General features: G+C 57.4%; 1 protein-coding gene across 1 annotated transcript; it reads left to right on the forward strand.

Annotated features, from left to right (window-relative positions):
* Positions 1-2,507: 2,507 nt before the first annotated feature.
* Positions 2,508-23,646, forward strand: LOC117436262 (flocculation protein FLO11-like). Its single transcript, XM_034063803.1, has 8 exons — positions 2,508-2,979; positions 3,384-3,497; positions 11,154-11,282; positions 12,214-12,504; positions 12,862-13,293; positions 13,698-13,811; positions 22,513-22,641; positions 23,593-23,646. The coding sequence occupies exons 1-8, from the start codon at positions 2,542-2,544 to the stop codon at positions 23,644-23,646; spliced, it is 1,701 nt and encodes a 566-aa protein (XP_033919694.1). The 5' UTR covers positions 2,508-2,541.
* Positions 23,647-26,305: the final 2,659 nt, after the last annotated feature.

The raw sequence follows: 26,305 nt of genomic DNA on the forward strand, positions 1-26,305 counted from the left end.
CTGGTCTCCTCTCCCAAGGAGCAAGGACTAAACCAAGAAGAAATGGCCCCAAGCTGCACAAGGGGAGGTTTTGACTGGAGATTAGGAGATCACTTCAGGTGTAGTCAGGCATTGGAGCAGGCTGTTGGGGGCAGTGCTGGAGTCGCCATTCCTGGAAATGTACACATGCTGTGTAGACGAGGCCCTCAGTGCCATGGGTCAGTGGTGGCCTTGGCAGTGCTGGGGAACATTTGGCCTTGATGATCTGAAAGGTCTTTTCCAACCTGGTTGACTCAATGACTGCCTGCAGCAGCCCTGCTGTGCCCAGTGGCCATTGACACAATGGCACCAACATCACAAAGCCTCGCTGGTCGCTGTGGAGATGCCCGTCACCAGTTGGGACTCGGTGGAATCAGTCACGGGCATGGGCATCTCCATGGCAACTGCCAGGGCTTTGTGGTGTAGGGAGGGTTCCGCATGGCCAGAGGCCATTGTGATGGGGGGTGACACGTTGGTGACCGTGGGGTACATAAGGAGCGAGAGCCCTGGAGTACCTCAGTCCAGAGGAGCGGCCTCCCTCAGGAGGCAGCAATCCCCTGGAAGCCCACGGCAGTTCAGCGTCCAGGACGTGGAAGATGCCCGTGGGTAAAGAGGCAAACGCCCGTTCCCAGCCCGCTGAGGGCAGGCCAAGCAAGCAGAGAAGGCACCAGGTGAGGACCAGGGCAGGAGGGAGAGGCCGGTGGTGGGACGGGGCTGCTCGGAGTTGCCTCGGTGACAGGGCCAGGCTTGCCCACAGTGCACGGGCCCCTGTGCCAAGGCAGCCACCTCCATCACACACCTTTTCCTCCTCCTCCTGCCTGCAGGTGGCTCACAGGCAGCCTGAGGAAGCACCGCAGGGCAGCCCGAGCCAGGCGTCGTCCCACCATGGGATCACGCTGCCACGGGTGCCCTACCTGGAGAGGTTTCAGCCTGTCGCCATCCAGCAGGCACAGGTAGGGAGCCGCAGGGAGATGGGGCCAAACGTCTTCCAGACCCCGGGAGATGCTGACGGGCGGGCAGGAGGTGCAGGAGGGAGCAAGCTGAGCCCCGCATGCTGTGCCCCACAGCCTGCCCGGGCGTGCCGGGGGTGCTCTGGGCAGTGGGCGTGGGCTGCGGGCGGCCAGCCCTCTCCCCAGCCGGCTCTGAGCCCTGCCCTGGGGCTGGCAGGGGAGCACAACTGCCTGAGCTCAGCCAGCTGGGATGTGGGCACAAGGGACACTGTCACACAGCCTCTCTGCTCCGCTTCTTTTGCAGATGGGCAGCCTGGGGCACCGAGTGGTGCTGCCCAGCCCCAGCGGGTTGAGACAGGAGCAGAAGCTCCGTCTGCCACCATTGATCACAATGGCACCGCGGCCGCCCCCTCGCTCAGAGAGAGCAGTCGGCAGCTGCCGCAGGCTGTCATCTGTAACACCAGCAGCCTCTGCAGCTTCTGGCAGTGTGAGGAACTCGGCTGTTGGCAGCACAAGCAGCAACCAACAGCAGCTTCTCAAAACTGCTGCCCAGCTCCACCGTGTGCCCAGTTACGGCAGCAGAGGTGCACGGCCAGAGACCTGTCAGCCTGCCCTGCACAGGTCCAAAGCCTCTGCTCCCACAGCTGAGAGCTCAGGCAGCATGAGCACAGTGCTGCAGAGGTGCAGCACCGGGAGCCAGCGACGTCACCAGCAGCCAGTGGCATGGCAGGAGCCAGCACAAAGCAGGGCTGCAGGGACACAAGCAAGAACAGACACTGTCCGTGCAGCCAGCAGCAGCAAGGGCCCAGCCACTCAACCCATACTCAGAAGCACTAGGCGAGCAGCAGAGCACCTGACAGCAATTCCAGCGGAACGTATCACTAGGTGCATCAACACCAAGTTCCTCAGTGTGCACTACAGGCCTGTTGCACAGCGCTTGCCCTCTCCGCCCAGCAAGATCAAGCCTTCGGAGCAGCCAAAGAGGATCTGCCTGGTCAGAGCTCCTGAGAAAGAGGAGCACCAGGCACGTCTCACTCCCATGCCACCGGCGTGGGCTTCTAATAACGCTGTCCAGAAGGAAGCAGCACCACAGAGACAGAGACATGGGCCTGCCCTGCAGAACATCAAAGTCCCGGATGCACTTGTGCAGGTCACAACAACATTCGAAAAGATGAAGCTGCTGCACCTGCCTGTGGCTATGGTCCAGAGAACCAACAAGAAGCAGGTGGAACAGCAAGAAATAAGCCAGAAACTGCATGTGGAGACGGCAGAGTTGTCACATGCAGCACTTAAGGAAAATGAGTTTCCTGTGGCTGCAGAGACTCGGGGAGAGGCAGCTGGCGACCTGCAGAGTGTGTCTCCTGTCCTGGCCACTGCCACAGACACCGAGCTGGCAGCTCCTCTGGCTGGAGCTGCTGAGGGAGAGCAGCACCGTGCACCTCTCACTTCTGTGGAACAAGAGCAGAGGGAGGCACCGGCACCACCTTCCCATGGCTTTGATAAGGAGGAGGCAGAAGAAGAGGAGCGCAGAAAGTCATTGGCCCTGCTCAGCCCCACTGCCTTGGAGTTGGTTATGCAGGAAACAGCCAGGTGCTCTGTGATGGACGTTGTGCACAAGGCTGCGGCTGCCATCCGGGCAAGAGCTGAGCAGGAAAAGGAGCAGGAGGATGTGGCCCAAAGCCACGTGGATGTGTCAGTGGCACCAGTGACGCCAGTAACACTTGAGGACATCGAGACTCCTATGGCTGTAGAGCCTCAGGCAGAGCCCAGCTCAGCCCCTTTCACCAAAGCTGCAGATGAGGCTGGAGAAGTCATGGTTTCTCCCGTGCCTGGAGATTATCAACAGGAGGCCGGCAGAGCTGTTGTCTCCCCAGCACAACATGAGGAGGAAGTTCTGGCTGCAGTGACGATGATCCCTGGGGCAGAGTCTGGGATATCTTACCTTGCACCTGGAGCAGATGATGAAGGAGAAGCAGCAGCTTCACCTTTGAGTCAGGGCTCGCAGCCCCAGGTGAGTGACACCCCTGTGACCGGCATTGGGGATCCCAAGGTGCTGGAGGCAACCCCAGATCCCAAAGTGCATGTGTCAGGGGCATTGCTCGTGTTCCCTGTGCCTTCCAGCTGACATTCCCTCCTTCCCCTGCCTGTGTTCTTGCTCTCCCATCCGGCACCCCTCCTCTGGAGGAAAGGCACTGAAGGAGAGCAGCCCGTGAGGGACCTCCCCAGTGAGCAGCCACCAGCAGCAACCCCAGAGCCCAGGTGACGGCCAATGCACCACCCAGGCCTGGCGCTGGACACAGGTCTGCAGGGGAGAAAGCAGCCCACGGCACAGCACCCACACAGCTACCTGCAGCCCTGAGAGAGACACATCTAGGGAGAGCTGTCATCTCCTGATGTTCTGCTGTATGTTTACAGGAGGAGCCAGCGGCCTTCCCTGAGGAGAACGATGAGGAGGCCAAGCAGGAATTGGAATGTGTTAGTGACAAAGAGCTGTCTCAAGGGGAAGCCCTCACCATGTACAACATCTGCGTCAGCCCTCTGGTGCCAGAGCTCTTCCAGGACGCCCGAGAAGACATCCGTCTGGAATCCAGCATCCACAGCAATTTGGGCACAAATGCGACATCAGAGGCAGCTGGAGACCTGCAGAGTGTGTCTCCTGTCCTGGCCACTGCCACAGACACCGAGCTGGCAGCTCCTCCTCTGGCTGGAGCTGCTGAGGGAGAGCAGCACCGTGCACCTCTCACTTCTCTGGAACAAGAGCAGAGGGAGGCACCGGCACCACCTTCCCATGGCTTTGACAAGGAGGAGGCAGAAGAAGAGGAGCGGAGAAAGTCATTGGCCCTGCTCAGCCCCACTGCCTTGGAGTTGGTTATGCAGGAAACAGCCAGGTGCTTTGTGATGGACATTGTGCATAAGGCTGTGGCTGCCATCCGGGCAAGAGCTGAGCAGGAAAAGGAGCAGGAGGATGTGGCCCAAAGCCACGTGGATGTTTCAATGGCACCAGTGATGCCAGTAACACTGGAGAACATCGAGACTCCTATGGCTGTAGAGCCTCAGGCAGAGCCCAGCTCAGCCCCTTTCGCCCCTGCAGCAGATGAGGCTGGAGAAGACATTGTGTCGCCCATGTCTGCCAAGCAGAAAGTAGCCAGGAGAGCCATTATACCTCAGAGAGAAGACAAGCAGGAAGATGCAGCTGCATTGAAAGAGATCCCTGGGGCAGACGGTCAGAAACCCCACCTTGCCGAAGGGGGAGATGCACAGACAACATATGTAGCACAAGAGCAGGAGGAGGCAACGGCACCACCTTCCCATGGCTTTGACAAGGAGGAGGTAGAAGAGGAGGAGCGGAGAAAGTCATTGGCCCTGCTCAGCCCGACTGTCTTGGAGTTGGTTATGCAGGAAACAGCCAGGTTCTTTGTGATGGACATTGTGCGTAAGGCTGTGGCTGCCATCCGGGCAAGAGCTGACCAGGAAAAGGAGCTGGAGGATGTGGCCCAAAGCCACGTGGATGTGTCAATGGCACCGGTGATGCCAGTAACACTGGAGAACATCGAGACTCCTATGGCTGTAGAGCCTCAGGCAGAGCCCAGCTCAGCCCCTTTCGCCCCTGCAGCAGATGAGGCTGGAGAAGACATTGTGTCGCCCATGTCTGCCAAGCAGAAAGTAGCCAGGAGAGCCATTATACCTCAGAGAGAAGACAAGCAGGAAGATGCAGCTGAATTGACAGAGATCCCTGGGGCAGACGGTCAGAAACCCCACCTTGTCGAAGGGACAGATGCACAGACAACATCTGTAGCACAAGAGCAGGAGGAGGCAACGGCACCACCTTCCCATGGCTTTGATAAGGAGGAGGTAGAAGAGGAGGAGCGGAGAAAGTCATTGGCCCTGCTCAGCCCCACTGCCTTGGAGTTGGTTATGCAGGAAACAGCCAGGTGCTTTGTGATGGACATTGTGCATAAGGCTGTGGCTGCCATCCGGGCAAGAGCCGAGCAGGAAAAGGAACAGGAGGATGTGGCCCAAAGCCACGTGGATGTTTCAATGGCACCAGTGATGCCAGTAACACTGGAGAACATCGAGACTCCTATGGCTGTAGAGCTTCAGGCAGAGCCCAGCTCAGCCCCTTTCACCCCTGCAGCAGATGAGGCTGGAGAAGACATGGTTTCGCCCATGTCTGCCAACCAGAAAGTAGCCAGGAGAGCCATTATACCTCTGAGAGAAGACAAGCAGGAAGATGCAGCTGCATTGACAGAGATCCCTGGGGCAGACGGTCAGAAACCCCACCTTGTCGAAGGGACAGATGCACAGACAACATCTGTAGCACAAGAGCAGGAGGAGGCAACGGCACCACCTTCCCATGGCTTTGACAAGGAGGAGGTAGAAGAGGAGGAGCGGAGAAAGTCATTGGCCCTGCTCAGCCCCACTGCCTTGGAGTTGGTTATGCAGGAAACAGCCAGGTGCTTTGTGATGGACATTGTGCATAAGGCTGTGGCTGCCATCCGGGCAAGAGCTGAGCAGGAAAAGGAGCAGGAGGATGTGGCCCAAAGCCACGTGGATGTTTCAATGGCACCAGTGATGCCAGTAACACTGGAGAACATTGAGACTCCTATGGGTGTAGAGCCTCAGGCAGAGCCCAGCTCAGCCCCTTTCGCCCCTGCAGCAGATGAGGCTGGAGAAGACATTGTGTCACCCATGTCTGCCAAGCAGAAAGTAGCCAGGAGAGCCATTATACCTCAGAGAGAAGACAAGCAGGAAGATGCAGCTGAATTGACAGAGATCCCTGGGGCAGACGGTCAGAAACCCCACCTTGTCGAAGGGACAGATGCACAGACAACATCTGTAGCACAAGAGCAGGAGGAGGCAACGGCACCACCTTCCCATGGCTTTGACAAGGAGGAGGTAGAAGAAGAGGAGCGGAGAAAGTCATTGGCCCTGCTCAGCCCCACTGCCTTGGAGTTGGTTATGCAGGAAACAGCCAGGTGCTTTGTGATGGACATTGTGCATAAGGCTGTGGCTGCCATCCGGGCAAGAGCTGAGCAGGAAAAGGAGCAGGAGGATGTGGCCCAAAGCCACGTGGATGTTTCAATGGCACCAGTGACGCCAGTAACACTGGAGAACATCGAGACTCCTATGGCTGTAGAGCCTCAGGCAGAGCCCAGCTCAGCCCCTTTCGCCCCTGCAGCAGATGAGGCTGGAGAAGACATTGTGTCACCCATGTCTGCCAAGCAGAAAGTAGCCAGGAGAGCCATTATACCTCAGAGAGAAGACAAGCAGGAAGATGCAGCTGAATTGACAGAGATCCCTGGGGCAGACGGTCAGAAACCCCACCTTGTCGAAGGGACAGATGCACAGACAACATCTGTAGCACAAGAGCAGGAGGAGGCAACGGCACCACCTTCCCATGGCTTTGACAAGGAGGAGGTAGAAGAAGAGGAGCGGAGAAAGTCATTGGCCCTGCTCAGCCCCACTGCCTTGGAGTTGGTTATGCAGGAAACAGCCAGGTGCTTTGTGATGGACGTTGTGCATAAGGCTGTGGCTGCCATCCGGGCAAGAGCTGAGCAGGAAAAGGAGCAGGAGGATGTGGCCCAAAGTGAAACAGAGGCACGGAGAAAGTTATCTGCCCTGCTCAGCCCTAAAGCCAGTAAGATGACACAACCCAAAAGAGACAGGAATTTCGTGAGAGGCGTCCTGCACAAGCCTTTGCCTGTTATCTGCGAAATGGACGAGCAGCCGGCACCAACACAGGCCAGGAGCCTGGGCACAGATAGACAGGGACCAGGACAGGCCTTTACACAAGGACTAGTACCACCACACGCCCAGAGACAGGCCCCACAAAGGGTCTCAGTTGTCGACAGAGCTCTGCAGGTTGTATTCAGGCGCAAAGTGAGGAAAGCACCTGAAGAGCATCAGGGAGAGGCCAGCAGAACCTTTGCCTCCCCGCGATTCTACAGGGATGAACAGGCAGTGCGTGCAGCAGCTCAGGACACCGAGGAGGAGCCAACTACATCATTTATTCCAGTGGCACCCAGGCCGCGCTGGTGGCACCGGTTGCGCCAGTCTGAGAATGCCAGGGCCTCCCCTACCTGGGAGACAATTGAAAGCCAACAGGGGAAAACCCCCAAGAAAATGCAAAAGTGGCAGCTGCAGTCACGACGTAACCTGCCACCCGTTGATGCCCATTCCACCACCTATGCTTGGGGAACCGCCAACCCAAAAGAAGGATTGCATGACACCAGAGATAAACACGTCCGAGGGCAACAACTATCCTTCTTCAGAAGGGCACTGAAGCCTCTGCGCAGGGCTTTCCACAGATCCTGCATCAGCCCACAAGCGGAGGAATAATGCCCCACTGTCAGCTCCAGGCCCGAGGGAGCTGCGCTGAGAACGTCGTGCTGCAGCCTGCGCTCGCTGTGGACACTTCTCGGGCCAATAAACCAGATCCCTATCTCCCCAGTTCTTGCCTCTGTCTGCTCCAGCTTTTCCCTTGTGTCAGTAGCAGAGAAAGCTGCGGAGCGACCTCTTTCCTTGCAGCACTTCCCAGCTGCTGAGCTTGCAGTCCTGCTGGCTCTTGGCAGCACATGTTGGCCAAGTAGGAAAAGCTCATCCCGATGGGATGAAACAGTGTGTGATGCAGTGGCTCCCACGTCAGCTGGCTTTTGAAGCCCGGTGCCTGCTGCAGCCCAGTGACTGGAATGACAGGGGTGTAGAAGGGTTGGGAGGAATAAGGAGCAAGGCTTAGAATTGCTAAGGCCAGAGATAAGGGACGAGAGACTGTGATTCTCCTGCTCCTCCTGCACACGCAAGCTCTGAAGCAATGCAGGGAGAAGCTGGCGATGTTTCCAGAAGCAGAACTGTAAATGGACAGCAGATGGGTGACTCCACGCAATCCCCCTGTCCCCATCCTACAGCTTCTGACCAACCGAACAGGGGGGCTCTTGCAGCTGCCCTGAGCCATGGCCTCGTGTCCCCAGGGCTGCAGCAGAGGAATGACAGGGAGGTGGCCCTGAGGCTGCAGAGGTACTTGTGCAGGAATGTGCACACTGCTCTTGGCTTGTGTTTGGGATTGGAAAATCACCGTGCACTCCTGGCCACCCTGTGAGCAGCTGGCACACAAAGCTCCACAGTGCAACTCAGCCCACACGTCATTCTCATACCCATGGCAGCAGCGGTGCTTTCCAGGTTAGGAACATGGGGCAAGCAGCAGAGCACCTGCCAGCAATGCCGGCAGCGAGCATCAATTCCTGCATCAACAGCAAGTTCCTCAGTGTGCACTACAGGCCTCTTGCAGGCTGACTCCTTGTCCTGGGTTCAGCAGTAGCAGTCATTTTTTCTCCTTCTTGGTAGCTGGTGCAGTGCTGTGGTTTGACTTTCGGGCTGAGAACGGTTGCTGATAGCAAGTATGTTTTGAGTTACTGCTCAAATGTTTGGTTTGTCCAAGGCCTTTCCTGAGCTCATGCTCTGCCAGGGAGGAGGGGAGGCCAGGAGGAAGGAGAGACAGGACACCTGACCCAGGCTAGCCAAAGGGGTATTCCATACCATAGCACGTCATACCCAGGATGTAACTGGGAGTTACCTGGCAGGGCTGGAGCTCTGGGGGGATGGAGGAGGTATCGGTTGGTGCTCGGTCGGGCAGGGTGGGATGAGTTATGGGTTGGTGGCTGGTGAGGTGTTGTATTCTCTTCACTTGTTATTGGCTTTATCATTATTGTTTGTAGTAGCAGTAGTGATTTGTGTTATACCTTAGTTATTAAACCGTTCTTATCTCAACCCATGGGGGCTACCTTCTTTGGATTCCCCTTTCTAACACTCCGGGAGTTGGGGGAGCAAGGGAGGGAGTGAGTTAACAAGCTGCGTGGCTGGTTTTAAACCACGACACTCCTGTGACACCAGCAGCCTCTGCTGTGCGCCCCTGCATGGAGGAACCTTGAGCTGCTCCCAGCCCATCACCCCTTTGCTCCATCACCTGCTCTCCATCAGAGCTGGCTTTTTAATTCGTGTTGTGCATTTTCTGCAGTGGGATGTGCTGGGGGAAGTGATGGTCCTGTCCCAGTTCCTCCTATTGCAAAAGTAGGCATCAGCTTGTGCTGTGGTTTTTGGGAGAGGGGAACCTTGCCCGGAGAGGAATCATTCCACTTCCCAAAGAAGCCACACTCTGGTTTCCACTAACACTTTCCAGAGTGGCAGGAAGAAACCTGCCTCCAGGGTGCAGCAGATGCAGAGCATGAGCAGACCCACTCTGAAAAATGCTCCTTATTGGGTGGGTTGGTTGGAGCTCTCCAAAGGGCTCTGGAGGTTTCTGGGAAGTGAGTCTCGAAAACTTCTCGGGTTGTGCTCACTCTCTGTGACCACAACAAACTCAGGCTGAGAGTAAGGACAAGGGTGTGATCCCCTAAGGATGGAAAACCACACTGTGGCTAGTTGGAAATCAGAGCTCTCAGTTGTCTTGTGCAGCCAGGTCACAGGTAACTTCTCCTGGAGATAAGCTGGCCAGGGTAGCTCCTGGAATTTGGAGTAGAGCACAAGCCCAGACCTTCCCAGCACTGCCAGTGCCAGCACTGCAGTGCTGGGAAGTCACCAATGGGGTCTGAGTGAATGGATCTGCACCCAGGCAATGCCTTGGATGGAGATGTCTCTTCTCCTTGCAGGTAGAGAGCTTGAAGAGCTGTCACCTTGCTGCCTTCTGCTGATGGTGGGTGCTGCCTGCAGGGCGCCAGATGACCGATGCTGTCCAGCCTCTTCTGGGCTCACCTCTGAATTGCTCAAAGTCTAAACCCCACAAATAGTTTTGTGTAAAACCCCAGACTGGGCTGTTCCTCTGCTGTCCTGTCCTGCTCCTCCCCTGGCACCGAGCACCTCCCTGGCAGGGCTGGATGTGGCTGATGTACTCCAGAGCTCCTGACCTCGCCTGCCTTCCTCCAGAAGCCATGTGGGCTGAGTGCTTGTGGGTGAGTTGATGGTTCTGGAAGGAAGCACCATCCCCACTGGTCGCACACCTGGTCCCGGGAGTGCCAGTGTGTGCCCTCTCAGTAAGACTGCGCACAACACCAAGTTGAGTGGGAGTGTTGATGTGCCGTAGGGCAGGCAGCTCTGCAGAGGGATATGGACAGGCTGGATCAATGGGCCGTGGCCAGTGGTATGAGGTTCAACAAGGCAAAATCCTGGGTCCTGAATTTGGTTGGGAGCATCCTGGCCTGTATCAGCACCGGTGTGGCCAGCAGGACTAGAGCAGTGATTGCCCCCCTGGACTGGGCCGCCCCTCCAGCCCTGTGTCTGGAGAAGAGAAGGCTCAAAAGGGACCTTATTGTTCTCTACAGCTACCTGAGAGGAGGCTGGAGCCAGGAGGTGCCTGGTCTCCTCTCCCAAGGAGCAAGGACTAAACCAAGAAGAAATGGCCCCAAGCTGCACAAGGGGAGGTTTTGACTGGAGATTAGGAGATCACTTCAGGTGTAGTCAGGCATTGGAGCAGGCTGTTGGGGGCAGTGCTGGAGTCGCCATTCCTGGAAATGTACACATGCTGTGTAGACGAGGCCCTCAGTGCCATGGGTCAGTGGTGGCCTTGGCAGTGCTGGGGAACATTTGGCCTTGATGATCTGAAAGGTCTTTTCCAACCTGGTTGACTCAATGACTGCCTGCAGCAGCCCTGCTGTGCCCAGTGGCCATTGACACAATGGCACCAACATCACAAAGCCTCGCTGGTCGCTGTGGAGATGCCCGTCACCAGTTGGGACTCGGTGGAATCAGTCACGGGCATGGGCATCTCCATGGCAACTGCCAGGGCTTTGTGGTGTAGGGAGGGTTCCGCATGGCCAGAGGCCATTGTGATGGGGGGTGACACGTTGGTGACCGTGGGGTACATAAGGAGCGAGAGCCCTGGAGTACCTCAGTCCAGAGGAGCGGCCTCCCTCAGGAGGCAGCAATCCCCTGGAAGCCCACGGCAGTTCAGCGTCCAGGACGTGGAAGATGCCCGTGGGTAAAGAGGCAAACGCCCGTTCCCAGCCCGCTGAGGGCAGGCCAAGCAAGCAGAGAAGGCACCAGGTGAGGACCAGGGCAGGAGGGAGAGGCCGGTGGTGGGACGGGGCTGCTCGGAGTTGCCTCGGTGACAGGGCCAGGCTTGCCCACAGTGCACGGGCCCCTGTGCCAAGGCAGCCACCTCCATCACACACCTTTTCCTCCTCCTCCTGCCTGCAGGTGGCTCACAGGCAGCCTGAGGAAGCGCCGCAGGGCAGCCCGAGCCAGGCGTCGTCCCACCATGGGATCACGCTGCCACGGGTGCCCTACCTGGAGAGGTTTCAGCCTGTCGCCATCCAGCAGGCACAGGTAGGGAGCCGCAGGGAGATGGGGCCAAACGTCTTCCAGACCCCGGGAGATGCTGACGGGCGGGCAGGAGGTGCAGGAGGGAGCAAGCTGAGCCCCGCATGCTGTGCCCCACAGCCTGCCCGGGCGTGCCGGGGGTGCTCTGGGCAGTGGGCGTGGGCTGCGGGCGGCCAGCCCTCTCCCCAGCCGGCTCTGAGCCCTGCCCTGGGGCTGGCAGGGGAGCACAACTGCCTGAGCTCAGCCAGCTGGGATGTGGGCACAAGGGACACTGTCACACAGCCTCTCTGCTCCGCTTCTTTTGCAGATGGGCAGCCTGGGGCACCGAGTGGTGCTGCCCAGCCCCAGCGGGTTGAGACAGGAGCAGAAGCTCCGTCTGCCACCATTGATCACAATGGCACCGCGGCCGCCCCCTCGCTCAGAGAGAGCAGTCGGCAGCTGCCGCAGGCTGTCATCTGTAACACCAGCAGCCTCTGCAGCTTCTGGCAGTGTGAGGAACTCGGCTGTTGGCAGCACAAGCAGCAACCAACAGCAGCTTCTCAAAACTGCTGCCCAGCTCCACCGTGTGCCCAGTTACGGCAGCAGAGGTGCACGGCCAGAGACCTGTCAGCCTGCCCTGCACAGGTCCAAAGCCTCTGCTCCCACAGCTGAGAGCTCAGGCAGCATGAGCACAGTGCTGCAGAGGTGCAGCACCGGGAGCCAGCGACGTCACCAGCAGCCAGTGGCATGGCAGGAGCCAGCACAAAGCAGGGCTGCAGGGACACAAGCAAGAACAGACACTGTCCGTGCAGCCAGCAGCAGCAAGGGCCCAGCCACTCAACCCATACTCAGAAGCACTAGGCGAGCAGCAGAGCACCTGACAGCAATTCCAGCGGAACGTATCACTAGGTGCATCAACACCAAGTTCCTCAGTGTGCACTACAGGCCTGTTGCACAGCGCTTGCCCTCTCCGCCCAGCAAGATCAAGCCTTCGGAGCAGCCGAAGAGGATCTGCCTGGTCAGAGCTCCTGAGAAAGAGGAGCACCAGGCACGTCTCACTCCCATGCCACCGGCGTGGGCTTCTAATAACGCTGTCCAGAAGGAAGCAGCACCACAGAGACAGAGACATGGGCCTGCCCTGCAGAACATCAAAGTCCCGGATGCACTTGTGCAGGTCACAACAACATTCGAAAAGATGAAGCTGCTGCACCTGCCTGTGGCTATGGTCCAGAGAACCAACAAGAAGCAGGTGGAACAGCAAGAAATAAGCCAGAAACTGCATGTGGAGACGGCAGAGTTGTCACATGCAGCACTTAAGGAAAATGAGTTTCCTGTGGCTGCAGAGACTCGGGGAGAGGCAGCTGGCGACCTGCAGAGTGTGTCTCCTGTCCTGGCCACTGCCACAGACACCGAGCTGGCAGCTCCTCCTCTGGCTGGAGCTGCTGAGGGAGAGCAGCACCGTGCACCTCTCACTTCTGTGGAACAAGAGCAGAGGGAGGCACCGGCACCACCTTCCCATGGCTTTGATAAGGAGGAGGCAGAAGAAGAGGAGCGCAGAAAGTCGTTGGCCCTGCTCAGCCCCACTGCCTTGGAGTTTGTTATGCAGGAAACAGCCAGGTGCTCTGTGATGGACGTTGTGCACAAGGCTGCGGCTGCCATCCGGGCAAGAGCTGAGCAGGAAAAGGAGCAGGAGGATGTGGCCCAAAGCCACGTGGATGTGTCAGTGGCACCAGTGACGCCAGTAACACTTGAGGACATCGAGACTCCTATGGCTGTAGAGCCTCAGGCAGAGCCCAGCTCAGCCCCTTTCACCAAAGCTGCAGATGAGGCTGGAGAAGTCATGGTTTCTCCCGTGCCTGGAGATTATCAACAGGAGGCCGGCAGAGCTGTTGTCTCCCCAGCACAACATGAGGAGGAAGTTCTGGCTGCAGTGACGATGATCCCTGGGGCAGAGTCTGGGATATCTTACCTTGCACCTGGAGCAGATGATGAAGGAGAAGCAGCAGCTTCACCTTTGAGTCAGGGCTCGCAGCCCCAGGTGAGTGACACCCCTGTGACCGGCATTGGGGATCCCAAGGTGCTGGAGGCAACCCCAGATCCCAAAGTGCATGTGTCAGGGGCATTGCTCGTGTTCCCTGTGCCTTCCAGCTGACATTCCCTCCTTCCCCTGTCTGTGTTCTTGCTCTCCCATCCGGCACCCCTCCTCTGGAGGAAAGGCACTGAAGGAGAGCAGCCCGTGAGGGACCTCCCCAGTGAGCAGCCACCAGCAGCAACCCCAGAGCCCAGGTGACGGCCAATGCACCACCCAGGCCTGGCGCTGGACACAGGTCTGCAGGGGAGAAAGCAGCCCACGGCACAGCACCCACACAGCTACCTGCAGCCCTGAGAGAGACACATCTAGGGAGAGCTGTCATCTCCTGATGTTCTGCTGTATGTTTACAGGAGGAGCCAGCGGCCTTCCCTGAGGAGAACGATGAGGAGGCCAAGCAGGAATTGGAATGTGTTAGTGACAAAGAGCTGTCTCAAGGGGAAGCCCTCACCATGTACAACATCTGCGTCAGCCCTCTGGTGCCAGAGCTCTTCCAGGACGCCCGAGAAGACATCCGTCTGGAATCCAGCATCCACAGCAATTTGGGCACAAATGCGACATCAGAGGCAGCTGGAGACCTGCAGAGTGTGTCTCCTGTCCTGGCCACTGCCACAGACACCGAGCTGGCAGCTCCTCCTCTGGCTGGAGCTGCTGAGGGAGAGCAGCACCGTGCACCTCTCACTTCTCTGGAACAAGAGCAGAGGGAGGCACCGGCACCACCTTCCCATGGCTTTGACAAGGAGGAGGCAGAAGAAGAGGAGCGGAGAAAGTCATTGGCCCTGCTCAGCCCCACTGCCTTGGAGTTGGTTATGCAGGAAACAGCCAGGTGCTTTGTGATGGACATTGTGCATAAGGCTGTGGCTGCCATCCAGGCAAGAGCTGAGCAGGAAAAGGAGCAGGAGGATGTGGCCCAAAGCCACGTGGATGTGTCAATGGCACCAGTGATGCCAGTAACACTGGAGAACATCGAGACTCCTATGGCTGTAGAGCCTCAGGAAGAGCCCAGCTCAGCCCCTTTCGCCCCTGCAGCAGATGAGGCTGGAGAAGACATTGTGTCGCCCATGTCTGCCAAGCAGAAAGTAGCCAGGAGAGCCATTATACCTCAGAGAGAAGACAAGCAGGAAGATGCAGCTGCATTGAAAGAGATGCCTGGGGCAGACGGTCAGAAACCCCACCTTGCCGAAGGGGGAGATGCACAGACAACATCTGTAGCACAAGAGCAGGAGGAGGCAACGGCACCACCTTCCCATGGCTTTGACAAGGAGGAGGTAGAAGAGGAGGAGCGGAGAAAGTCATTGGCCCTGCTCAGCCCGACTGTCTTGGAGTTGGTTATGCAGGAAACAGCCAGGTTCTTTGTGATGGACATTGTGCGTAAGGCTGTGGCTGCCATCCGGGCAAGAGCTGAGCAGGAAAAGGAGCTGGAGGATGTGGCCCAAAGCCACGTGGATGTGTCAATGGCACCGGTGATGCCAGTAACACTGGAGAACATCGAGACTCCTATGGCTGTAGAGCCTCAGGCAGAGCCCAGCTCAGCCCCTTTCGCCCCTGCAGCAGATGAGGCTGGAGAAGACATTGTGTCGCCCATGTCTGCCAAGCAGAAAGTAGCCAGGAGAGCCATTATACCTCAGAGAGAAGACAAGCAGGAAGATGCAGCTGAATTGACAGAGATCCCTGGGGCAGACGGTCAGAAACCCCACCTTGTCGAAGGGACAGATGCACAGACAACATCTGTAGCACAAGAGCAGGAGGAGGCAACGGCACCACCTTCCCATGGCTTTGATAAGGAGGAGGTAGAAGAGGAGGAGCGGAGAAAGTCATTGGCCCTGCTCAGCCCCACTGCCTTGGAGTTGGTTATGCAGGAAACAGCCAGGTGCTTTGTGATGGACATTGTGCATAAGGCTGTGGCTGCCATCCGGGCAAGAGCCGAGCAGGAAAAGGAACAGGAGGATGTGGCCCAAAGCCACGTGGATGTTTCAATGGCACCAGTGATGCCAGTAACACTGGAGAACATCGAGACTCCTATGGCTGTAGAGCTTCAGGCAGAGCCCAGCTCAGCCCCTTTCACCCCTGCAGCAGATGAGGCTGGAGAAGACATGGTTTCGCCCATGTCTGCCAACCAGAAAGTAGCCAGGAGAGCCATTATACCTCTGAGAGAAGACAAGCAGGAAGATGCAGCTGCATTGACAGAGATCCCTGGGGCAGACGGTCAGAAACCCCACCTTGTCGAAGGGACAGATGCACAGACAACATCTGTAGCACAAGAGCAGGAGGAGGCAACGGCACCACCTTCCCATGGCTTTGATAAGGAGGAGGTAGAAGAGGAGGAGCGGAGAAAGTCATTGGCCCTGCTCAGCCCCACTGCCTTGGAGTTGGTTATGCAGGAAACAGCCAGGTGCTTTGTGATGGACATTGTGCATAAGGCTGTGGCTGCCATCCGGGCAAGAGCTGAGCAGGAAAAGGAGCAGGAGGATGTGGCCCAAAGCCACGTGGATGTTTCAATGGCACCAGTGATGCCAGTAACACTGGAGAACATTGAGACTCCTATGGGTGTAGAGCCTCAGGCAGAGCCCAGCTCAGCCCCTTTCGCCCCTGCAGCAGATGAGGCTGGAGAAGACATTGTGTCGCCCATGTCTGCCAAGCAGAAAGTAGCCAGGAGAGCCATTATACCTCAGAGAGAAGACAAGCAGGAAGATGCAGCTGAATTGACAGAGATCCCTGGGGCAGACGGTCAGAAACCCCACCTTGTCGAAGGGACAGATGCACAGACAACATCTGTAGCACAAGAGCAGGAGGAGGCAACGGCACCACCTTCCCATGGCTTTGACAAGGAGGAGGTAGAAGAAGAGGAGCGGAGAAAGTCATTGGCCCTGCTCAGCCCCACTGCCTTGGAGTTGGTTATGCAGGAAACAGCCAGGTGCTTTGTGATGGACATTGTGCATAAGGCTGTGGCTGCCATCCGGGCAAGAGCCGAGCAGGAAAAGGAGCAGGAGGATGTGGCCCAAAGCCACGTGGATGTTTCAATGGCACCAGTGATGCCAGTAACACTGGAGAACATCGAGACTCCTATGGCTGTAGAGCTTCAGGCAGAGCCCAGCTCAGCCCCTTTCACCCCTGCAGCAGATGAGGCTGGAGAAGACATGGTTTCGCCCATGTCTGCCAACCAGAAAGTAGCCAGGAGAGCCATTATACCTCTGAGAGAAGACAAGCAGGAAGATGCAGCTGCATTGACAGAGATCCCTGGGGCAGACGGTCAGAAACCCCACCTTGTCGAAGGGACAGATGCACAGACAACATCTGTAGCACAAGAGCAGGAGGAGGCAACGGCACCACCTTCCCATGGCTTTGACAAGGAGGAGGTAGAAGAGGAGGAGCGGAGAAAGTCATTGGCCCTGCTCAGCCCCACTGCCTTGGAGTTGGTTATGCAGGAAACAGCCAGGTGCTTTGTGATGGACATTGTGCATAAGGCTGTGGCTGCCATCCGGGCAAGAGCTGAGCAGGAAAAGGAGCAGGAGGATGTGGCCCAAAGCCACGTGGATGTTTCAATGGCACCAGTGATGCCAGTTACACTGGAGAACATCGAGACTCCTATGGCTGTAGAGCCTCAGGCAGAGCCCAGCTCAGCCCCTTTCGCCCCTGCAGCAGATGAGGCTGGAGAAGACATTTTGTCACCCATGTCTGCCAAGCAGAAAGTAGCCAGGAGAGCCATTATACCTCAGAGAGAAGACAAGCAGGAAGATGCAGCTGAATTGACAGAGATCCCTGGGGCAGACGGTCAGAAACCCCACCTTGTCGAAGGGACAGATGCACAGACAACATCTGTAGCACAAGAGCAGGAGGAGGCAACGGCACCACCTTCCCATGGCTTTGACAAGGAGGAGGTAGAAGAAGAGGAGCGGAGAAAGTCATTGGCCCTGCTCAGCCCCACTGCCTTGGAGTTGGTTATGCAGGAAACAGCCAGGTGCTTTGTGATGGACATTGTGCATAAGGCTGTGGCTGCCATCCGGGCAAGAGCTGAGCAGGAAAAGGAGCAGGAGGATGTGGCCCAAAGCCACGTGGATGTTTCAATGGCACCAGTGATACCAGTAACACTGGAGAACATCGAGACTCCTATGGGTGTAGAGCCTCAGGCAGAGCCCAGCTCAGCCCCTTTCGCCCCTGCAGCAGATGAGGCTGGAGAAGACATTGTGTCGCCCATGTCTGCCAAGCAGAAAGTAGCCAGGAGAGCCATTATACCTCAGAGAGAAGACAAGCAGGAAGATGCAGCTGAATTGACAGAGATCCCTGGGGCAGACGGTCAGAAACCCCACCTTGTCGAAGGGACAGATGCACAGACAACATCTGTAGCACAAGAGCAGGAGGAGGCAACGGCACCACCTTCCCATGGCTTTGACAAGGAGGAGGTAGAAGAAGAGGAGCGGAGAAAGTCATTGGCCCTGCTCAGCCCCACTGCCTTGGAGTTGGTTATGCAGGAAACAGCCAGGTGCTTTGTGATGGACGTTGTGCATAAGGCTGTGGCTACCATCCGGGCAAGAGCTGAGCAGGAAAAGGAGCAGGAGGATGTGGCCCAAAGTGAAACAGAGGCACGGAGAAAGTTATCTGCCCTGCTCAGCCCTAAAGCCAGTAAGATGACACAACCCAAAAGAGACAGGAATTTCGTGAGAGGCGTCCTGCACAAGCCTTTGCCTGTTATCTGCGAAATGGACGAGCAGCCGGCACCAACACAGGCCAGGAGCCTGGGCACAGATAGACAGGGACCAGGACAGGCCTTTACACAAGGACTAGTACCACCACACGCCCAGAGACAGGCCCCACAAAGGGTCTCAGTTGTCGACAGAGCTCTGCAGGTTGTATTCAGGCGCAAAGTGAGGAAAGCACCTGAAGAGCATCAGGGAGAGGCCAGCAGAACCTTTGCCTCCCCGCGATTCTACAGGGATGAACAGGCAGTGCGTGCAGCAGCTCAGGACACCGAGGAGGAGCCAACTACATCATTTATTCCAGTGGCACCCAGGCCGCGCTGGTGGCACCGGTTGCGCCAGTCTGAGAATGCCAGGGCCTCCCCTACCTGGGAGACAATTGAAAGCCAACAGGGGAAAACCCCCAAGAAAATGCAAAAGTGGCAGCTGCAGTCACGACGTAACCTGCCACCCGTTGATGCCCATTCCACCACCTATGCTTGGGGAACCGCCAACCCAAAAGAAGGATTGCATGACACCAGAGATAAACACGTCCGAGGGCAACAACTATCCTTCTTCAGAAGGGCACTGAAGCCTCTGCGCAGGGCTTTCCACAGATCCTGCATCAGCCCACAAGCGGAGGAATAATGCCCCACTGTCAGCTCCAGGCCCGAGGGAGCTGCGCTGAGAACGTCGTGCTGCAGCCTGCGCTCGCTGTGGACACTTCTCGGGCCAATAAACCAGATCCCTATCTCCCCAGTTCTTGCCTCTGTCTGCTCCAGCTTTTCCCTTGTGTCAGTAGCAGAGAAAGCTGCGGAGCGACCTCTTTCCTTGCAGCACTTCCCAGCTGCTGAGCTTGCAGTCCTGCTGGCTCTTGGCAGCACATGTTGGCCAAGTAGGAAAAGCTCATCCCGATGGGATGAAACAGTGTGTGATGCAGTGGCTCCCACGTCAGCTGGCTTTTGAAGCCCGGTGCCTGCTGCAGCCCGGTGACTGGAATGACAGGGGTGTAGAAGGGTTGGGAGGAATAAGGAGCAAGGCTTAGAATTGCTAAGGCCAGAGATAAGGGACGAGAGACTGTGATTCTCCTGCTCCTCCTGCACACGCAAGCTCTGGAGCAATGCAGGGAGAAGCTGGCGATGTTTCCAGAAGCAGAACTGTAAATGGACAGCAGATGGGTGACTCCACGCAATCCCCCTGTCCCCATCCTACAGCTTCTGACCAACCGAACAGGGGGGCTCTTGCAGCTGCCCTGAGCCATGGCCTCGTGTCCCCAGGGCTGCAGCAGAGGAATGACAGGGAGGTGGCCCTGAGGCTGCAGAGGTACTTGTGCAGGAATGTGCACACTGCTCTTGGCTTGTGTTTGGGATTGGAAAATCACCGTGCACTCCTGGCCACCCTGTGAGCAGCTGGCACACAAAGCTCCACAGTGCAACTCAGCCCACACGTCATTCTCATACCCATGGCAGCAGCGGTGCTTTCCAGGTTAGGAACATGGGGCAAGCAGCAGAGCACCTGCCAGCAATGCCGGCAGCGAGCATCAATTCCTGCATCAACAGCAAGTTCCTCAGTGTGCACTACAGGCCTCTTGCAGGCTGACTCCTTGTCCTGGGTTCAGCAGTAGCAGTCATTTTTTCTCCTTCTTGGTAGCTGGTGCAGTGCTGTGGTTTGACTTTCGGGCTGAGAACGGTTGCTGATAGCAAGTATGTTTTGAGTTACTGCTCAAATGTTTGGTTTGTCCAAGGCCTTTCCTGAGCTCATGCTCTGCCAGGGAGGAGGGGAGGCCAGGAGGAAGGAGAGACAGGACACCTGACCCAGGCTAGCCAAAGGGGTATTCCATACCATAGCACGTCATACCCAGGATGTAACTGGGAGTTACCTGGCAGGGCTGGAGCTCTGGGGGGATGGAGGAGGTATCGGTTGGTGCTCGGTCGGGCAGGGTGGGATGAGTTATGGGTTGGTGGCTGGTGAGGTGTTGTATTCTCTTCACTTGTTATTGGCTTTATCATTATTGTTTGTAGTAGCAGTAGTGATTTGTGTTATACCTTAGTTATTAAACCGTTCTTATCTCAACCCATGGGGGCTACCTTCTTTGGATTCCCCTTTCTAACACTCCGGGAGTTGGGGGAGCAAGGGAGGGAGTGAGTTAACAAGCTGCGTGGCTGGTTTTAAACCACGACACTCCTGTGACACCAGCAGCCTCTGCTGTGCGCCCCTGCATGGAGGAACCTTGAGCTGCTCCCAGCCCATCACCCCTTTGCTCCATCACCTGCTCTCCATCAGAGCTGGCTTTTTAATTCGTGTTGTGCATTTTCTGCAGTGGGATGTGCTGGGGGAAGTGATGGTCCTGTCCCAGTTCCTCCTATTGCAAAAGTAGGCATCAGCTTGTGCTGTGGTTTTTGGGAGAGGGGAACCTTGCCCGGAGAGGAATCATTCCACTTCCCAAAGAAGCCACACTCTGGTTTCCACTAACACTTTCCAGAGTGGCAGGAAGAAACCTGCCTCCAGGGTGCAGCAGATGCAGAGCATGAGCAGACCCACTCTGAAAAATGCTCCTTATTGGGTGGGTTGGTTGGAGCTCTCCAAAGGGCTCTGGAGGTTTCTGGGAAGTGAGTCTCGAAAACTTCTCGGGTTGTGCTCACTCTCTGTGACCACAACAAACTCAGGCTGAGAGTAAGGACAAGGGTGTGATCCCCTAAGGATGGAAAACCACACTGTGGCTAGTTGGAAATCAGAGCTCTCAGTTGTCTTGTGCAGCCAGGTCACAGGTAACTTCTCCTGGAGATAAGCTGGCCAGGGTAGCTCCTGGAATTTGGAGTAGAGCACAAGCCCAGACCTTCCCAGCACTGCCAGTGCCAGCACTGCAGTGCTGGGAAGTCACCAATGGGGTCTGAGTGAATGGATCTGCACCCAGGCAATGCCTTGGATGGAGATGTCTCTTCTCCTTGCAGGTAGAGAGCTTGAAGAGCTGTCACCTTGCTGCCTTCTGCTGATGGTGGGTGCTGCCTGCAGGGCGCCAGATGACCGATGCTGTCCAGCCTCTTCTGGGCTCACCTCTGAATTGCTCAAAGTCTAAACCCCACAAATAGTTTTGTGTAAAACCCCAGACTGGGCTGTTCCTCTGCTGTCCTGTCCTGCTCCTCCCCTGGCACCGAGCACCTCCCTGGCAGGGCTGGATGTGGCTGATGTACTCCAGAGCTCCTGACCTCGCCTGCCTTCCTCCAGAAGCCATGTGGGCTGAGTGCTTGTGGGTGAGTTGATGGTTCTGGAAGGAAGCACCATCCCCACTGGTCGCACACCTGGTCCCGGGAGTGCCAGTGTGTGCCCTCTCAGTAAGACTGCGCACAACACCAAGTTGAGTGGGAGTGTTGATGTGCCGTAGGGCAGGCAGCTCTGCAGAGGGATATGGACAGGCTGGATCAATGGGCCGTGGCCAGTGGTATGAGGTTCAACAAGGCAAAATCCTGGGTCCTGAATTTGGTTGGGAGCATCCTGGCCTGTATCAGCACCGGTGTGGCCAGCAGGACTAGAGCAGTGATTGCCCCCCTGGACTGGGCCGCCCCTCCAGCCCTGTGTCTGGAGAAGAGAAGGCTCAAAAGGGACCTTATTGTTCTCTACAGCTACCTGAGAGGAGGCTGGAGCCAGGAGGTGCCTGGTCTCCTCTCCCAAGGAGCAAGGACTAAACCAAGAAGAAATGGCCCCAAGCTGCACAAGGGGAGGTTTTGACTGGAGATTAGGAGATCACTTCAGGTGTAGTCAGGCATTGGAGCAGGCTGTTGGGGGCAGTGCTGGAGTCGCCATTCCTGGAAATGTACACATGCTGTGTAGACGAGGCCCTCAGTGCCATGGGTCAGTGGTGGCCTTGGCAGTGCTGGGGAACATTTGGCCTTGATGATCTGAAAGGTCTTTTCCAACCTGGTTGACTCAATGACTGCCTGCAGCAGCCCTGCTGTGCCCAGTGGCCATTGACACAATGGCACCAACATCACAAAGCCTCGCTGGTCGCTGTGGAGATGCCCGTCACCAGTTGGGACTCGGTGGAATCAGTCACGGGCATGGGCATCTCCATGGCAACTGCCAGGGCTTTGTGGTGTAGGGAGGGTTCCGCATGGCCAGAGGCCATTGTGATGGGGGGTGACACGTTGGTGACCGTGGGGTACATAAGGAGCGAGAGCCCTGGAGTACCTCAGTCCAGAGGAGCGGCCTCCCTCAGGAGGCAGCAATCCCCTGGAAGCCCACGGCAGTTCAGCGTCCAGGACGTGGAAGATGCCCGTGGGTAAAGAGGCAAACGCCCGTTCCCAGCCCGCTGAGGGCAGGCCAAGCAAGCAGAGAAGGCACCAGGTGAGGACCAAGGGCAGGAGGGAGAGGCCGGTGGTGGGACGGGGCTGCTCGGAGTTGCCTCGGTGACAGGGCCAGGCTTGCCCACAGTGCACGGGCCCCTGTGCCAAGGCAGCCACCTCCATCACACACCTTTTCCTCCTCCTCCTGCCTGCAGGTGGCTCACAGGCAGCCTGAGGAAGCGCCGCAGGGCAGCCCGAGCCAGGCGTCGTCCCACCATGGGATCACGCTGCCACGGGTGCCCTACCTGGAGAGGTTTCAGCCTGTCGCCATCCAGCAGGCACAGGTAGGGAGCCGCAGGGAGATGGGGCCAAACGTCTTCCAGACCCCGGGAGATGCTGACGGGCGGGCAGGAGGTGCAGGAGGGAGCAAGCTGAGCCCCGCATGCTGTGCCCCACAGCCTGCCCGGGCGTGCCGGGGGTGCTCTGGGCAGTGGGCGTGGGCTGCGGGCGGCCAGCCCTCTCCCCAGCCGGCTCTGAGCCCTGCCCTGGGGCTGGCAGGGGAGCACAACTGCCTGAGCTCAGCCAGCTGGGATGTGGGCACAAGGGACACTGTCACACAGCCTCTCTGCTCCGCTTCTTTTGCAGATGGGCAGCCTGGGGCACCGAGTGGTGCTGCCCAGCCCCAGCGGGTTGAGACAGGAGCAGAAGCTCCGTCTGCCACCATTGATCACAATGGCACCGCGGCCGCCCCCTCGCTCAGAGAGAGCAGTCGGCAGCTGCCGCAGGCTGTCATCTGTAACACCAGCAGCCTCTGCAGCTTCTGGCAGTGTGAGGAACTCGGCTGTTGGCAGCACAAGCAGCAACCAACAGCAGCTTCTCAAAACTGCTGCCCAGCTCCACCGTGTGCCCAGTTACGGCAGCAGAGGTGCACGGCCAGAGACCTGTCAGCCTGCCCTGCACAGGTCCAAAGCCTCTGCTCCCACAGCTGAGAGCTCAGGCAGCATGAGCACAGTGCTGCAGAGGTGCAGCACCGGGAGCCAGCGACGTCACCAGCAGCCAGTGGCATGGCAGGAGCCAGCACAAAGCAGGGCTGCAGGGACACAAGCAAGAACAGACACTGTCCGTGCAGCCAGCAGCAGCAAGGGCCCAGCCACTCAACCCATACTCAGAAGCACTAGGCGAGCAGCAGAGCACCTGACAGCAATTCCAGCGGAACGTATCACTAGGTGCATCAACACCAAGTTCCTCAGTGTGCACTACAGGCCTGTTGCACAGCGCTTGCCCTCTCCGCCCAGCAAGATCAAGCCTTCGGAGCAGCCGAAGAGGATCTGCCTGGTCAGAGCTCCTGAGAAAGAGGAGCACCAGGCACGTCTCACTCCCATGCCACCGGCGTGGGCTTCTAATAACGCTGTCCAGAAGGAAGCAGCACCACAGAGACAGAGACATGGGCCTGCCCTGCAGAACATCAAAGTCCCGGATGCACTTGTGCAGGTCACAACAACATTCGAAAAGATGAAGCTGCTGCACCTGCCTGTGGCTATGGTCCAGAGAACCAACAAGAAGCAGGTGGAACAGCAAGAAATAAGCCAGAAACTGCATGTGGAGACGGCAGAGTTGTCACATGCAGCACTTAAGGAAAATGAGTTTCCTGTGGCTGCAGAGACTCGGGGAGAGGCAGCTGGCGACCTGCAGAGTGTGTCTCCTGTCCTGGCCACTGCCACAGACACCGAGCTGGCAGCTCCTCCTCTGGCTGGAGCTGCTGAGGGAGAGCAGCACCGTGCACCTCTCACTTCTGTGGAACAAGAGCAGAGGGAGGCACCGGCACCACCTTCCCATGGCTTTGATAAGGAGGAGGCAGAAGAAGAGGAGCGCAGAAAGTCGTTGGCCCTGCTCAGCCCCACTGCCTTGGAGTTTGTTATGCAGGAAACAGCCAGGTGCTCTGTGATGGACGTTGTGCACAAGGCTGCGGCTGCCATCCGGGCAAGAGCTGAGCAGGAAAAGGAGCAGGAGGATGTGGCCCAAAGTCACGTGGATGTGTCAGTGGCACCAGTGACGCCAGTAACACTTGAGGACATCGAGACTCCTATGGGTGTAGAGCCTCAGGCAGAGCCCAGCTCAGCCCCTTTCACCAAAGCTGCAGATGAGGCTGGAGAAGTCATGGTTTCTCCCGTGCCTGGAGATTATCAACAGGAGGCCGGCAGAGCTGTTGTCTCCCCAGCACAACATGAGGAGGAAGTTCTGGCTGCAGTGACGATGATCCCTGGGGCAGAGTCTGGGATATCTTACCTTGCACCTGGAGCAGATGATGAAGGAGAAGCAGCAGCTTCACCTTTGAGTCAGGGCTCGCAGCCCCAGGTGAGTGACACCCCTGTGACCGGCATTGGGGATCCCAAGGTGCTGGAGGCAACCCCAGATCCCAAAGTGCATGTGTCAGGGGCATTGCTCGTGTTCCCTGTGCCTTCCAGCTGACATTCCCTCCTTCCCCTGCCTGTGTTCTTGCTCTCCCATCCGGCACCCCTCCTCTGGAGGAAAGGCACTGAAGGAGAGCAGCCCGTGAGGGACCTCCCCAGTGAGCAGCCACCAGCAGCAACCCCAGAGCCCAGGTGACGGCCAATGCACCACCCAGGCCTGGCGCTGGACACAGGTCTGCAGGGGAGAAAGCAGCCCACGGCACAGCACCCACACAGCTACCTGCAGCCCTGAGAGAGACACATCTAGGGAGAGCTGTCATCTCCTGATGTTCTGCTGTATGTTTACAGGAGGAGCCAGCGGCCTTCCCTGAGGAGAACGATGAGGAGGCCAAGCAGGAATTGGAATGTGTTAGTGACAAAGAGCTGTCTCAAGGGGAAGCCCTCACCATGTACAACATCTGCGTCAGCCCTCTGGTGCCAGAGCTCTTCCAGGACGCCCGAGAAGACATCCGTCTGGAATCCAGCATCCACAGCAATTTGGGCACAAATGCGACATCAGAGGCAGCTGGAGACCTGCAGAGTGTGTCTCCTGTCCTGGCCACTGCCACAGACACCGAGCTGGCAGCTCCTCCTCTGGCTGGAGCTGCTGAGGGAGAGCAGCACCGTGCACCTCTCACTTCTCTGGAACAAGAGCAGAGGGAGGCACCGGCACCACCTTCCCATGGCTTTGACAAGGAGGAGGCAGAAGAAGAGGAGCGGAGAAAGACATTGGCCCTGCTCAGCCCCACTGCCTTGGAGTTGGTTATGCAGGAAACAGCCAGGTTCTTTGTGATGGACATTGTGCATAAGGCTGTGGCTGCCATCCAGGCAAGAGCTGAGCAGGAAAAGGAGCAGGAGGATGTGGCCCAAAGCCACGTGGATGTTTCAATGGCACCAGTGATGCCAGTAACACTGGAGAACATCGAGACTCCTATGGCTGTAGAGCCTCAGGCAGAGCCCAGCTCAGCCCCTTTCGCCCCTGCAGCAGATGAGGCTGGAGAAGACATTGTGTCACCCATGTCTGCCAAGCAGAAAGTAGCCAGGAGAGCCATTATACCTCAGAGAGAAGACAAGCAGGAAGATGCAGCTGCATTGAAAGAGATCCCTGGGGCAGACGGTCAGAAACCCCACCTTGCCGCAGGGGGAGATGCACAGACAACATCTGTAGCACAAGAGCAGGAGGAGGCAACGGCACCACCTTCCCATGGCTTTGACAAGGAGGAGGTAGAAGAGGAGGAGCGGAGAAAGTCATTGGCCCTGCTCAGCCCCACTGCCTTGGAGTTGGTTATGCAGGAAACAGCCAGGTGCTTTGTGATGGACATTGTGCATAAGGCTGTGGCTGCCATCCGGGCAAGAGCCGAGCAGGAAAAGGAACAGGAGGATGTGGCCCAAAGCCACGTGGATGTTTCAATGGCACCAGTGATGCCAGTAACACTGGAGAACATCGAGACTCCTATGGCTGTAGAGCTTCAGGCAGAGCCCGGCTCAGCCCCTTTCACGCCTGCAGCAGATGAGGCTGGAGAAGACATGGTTTCGCCCATGTCTGCCAACCAGAAAG

This window comes from Melopsittacus undulatus, chromosome 6, assembly GCF_012275295.1.
Source record: "Melopsittacus undulatus isolate bMelUnd1 chromosome 6, bMelUnd1.mat.Z, whole genome shotgun sequence".
NCBI classification, from domain to species: domain Eukaryota; kingdom Metazoa; phylum Chordata; class Aves; order Psittaciformes; family Psittaculidae; genus Melopsittacus; species Melopsittacus undulatus.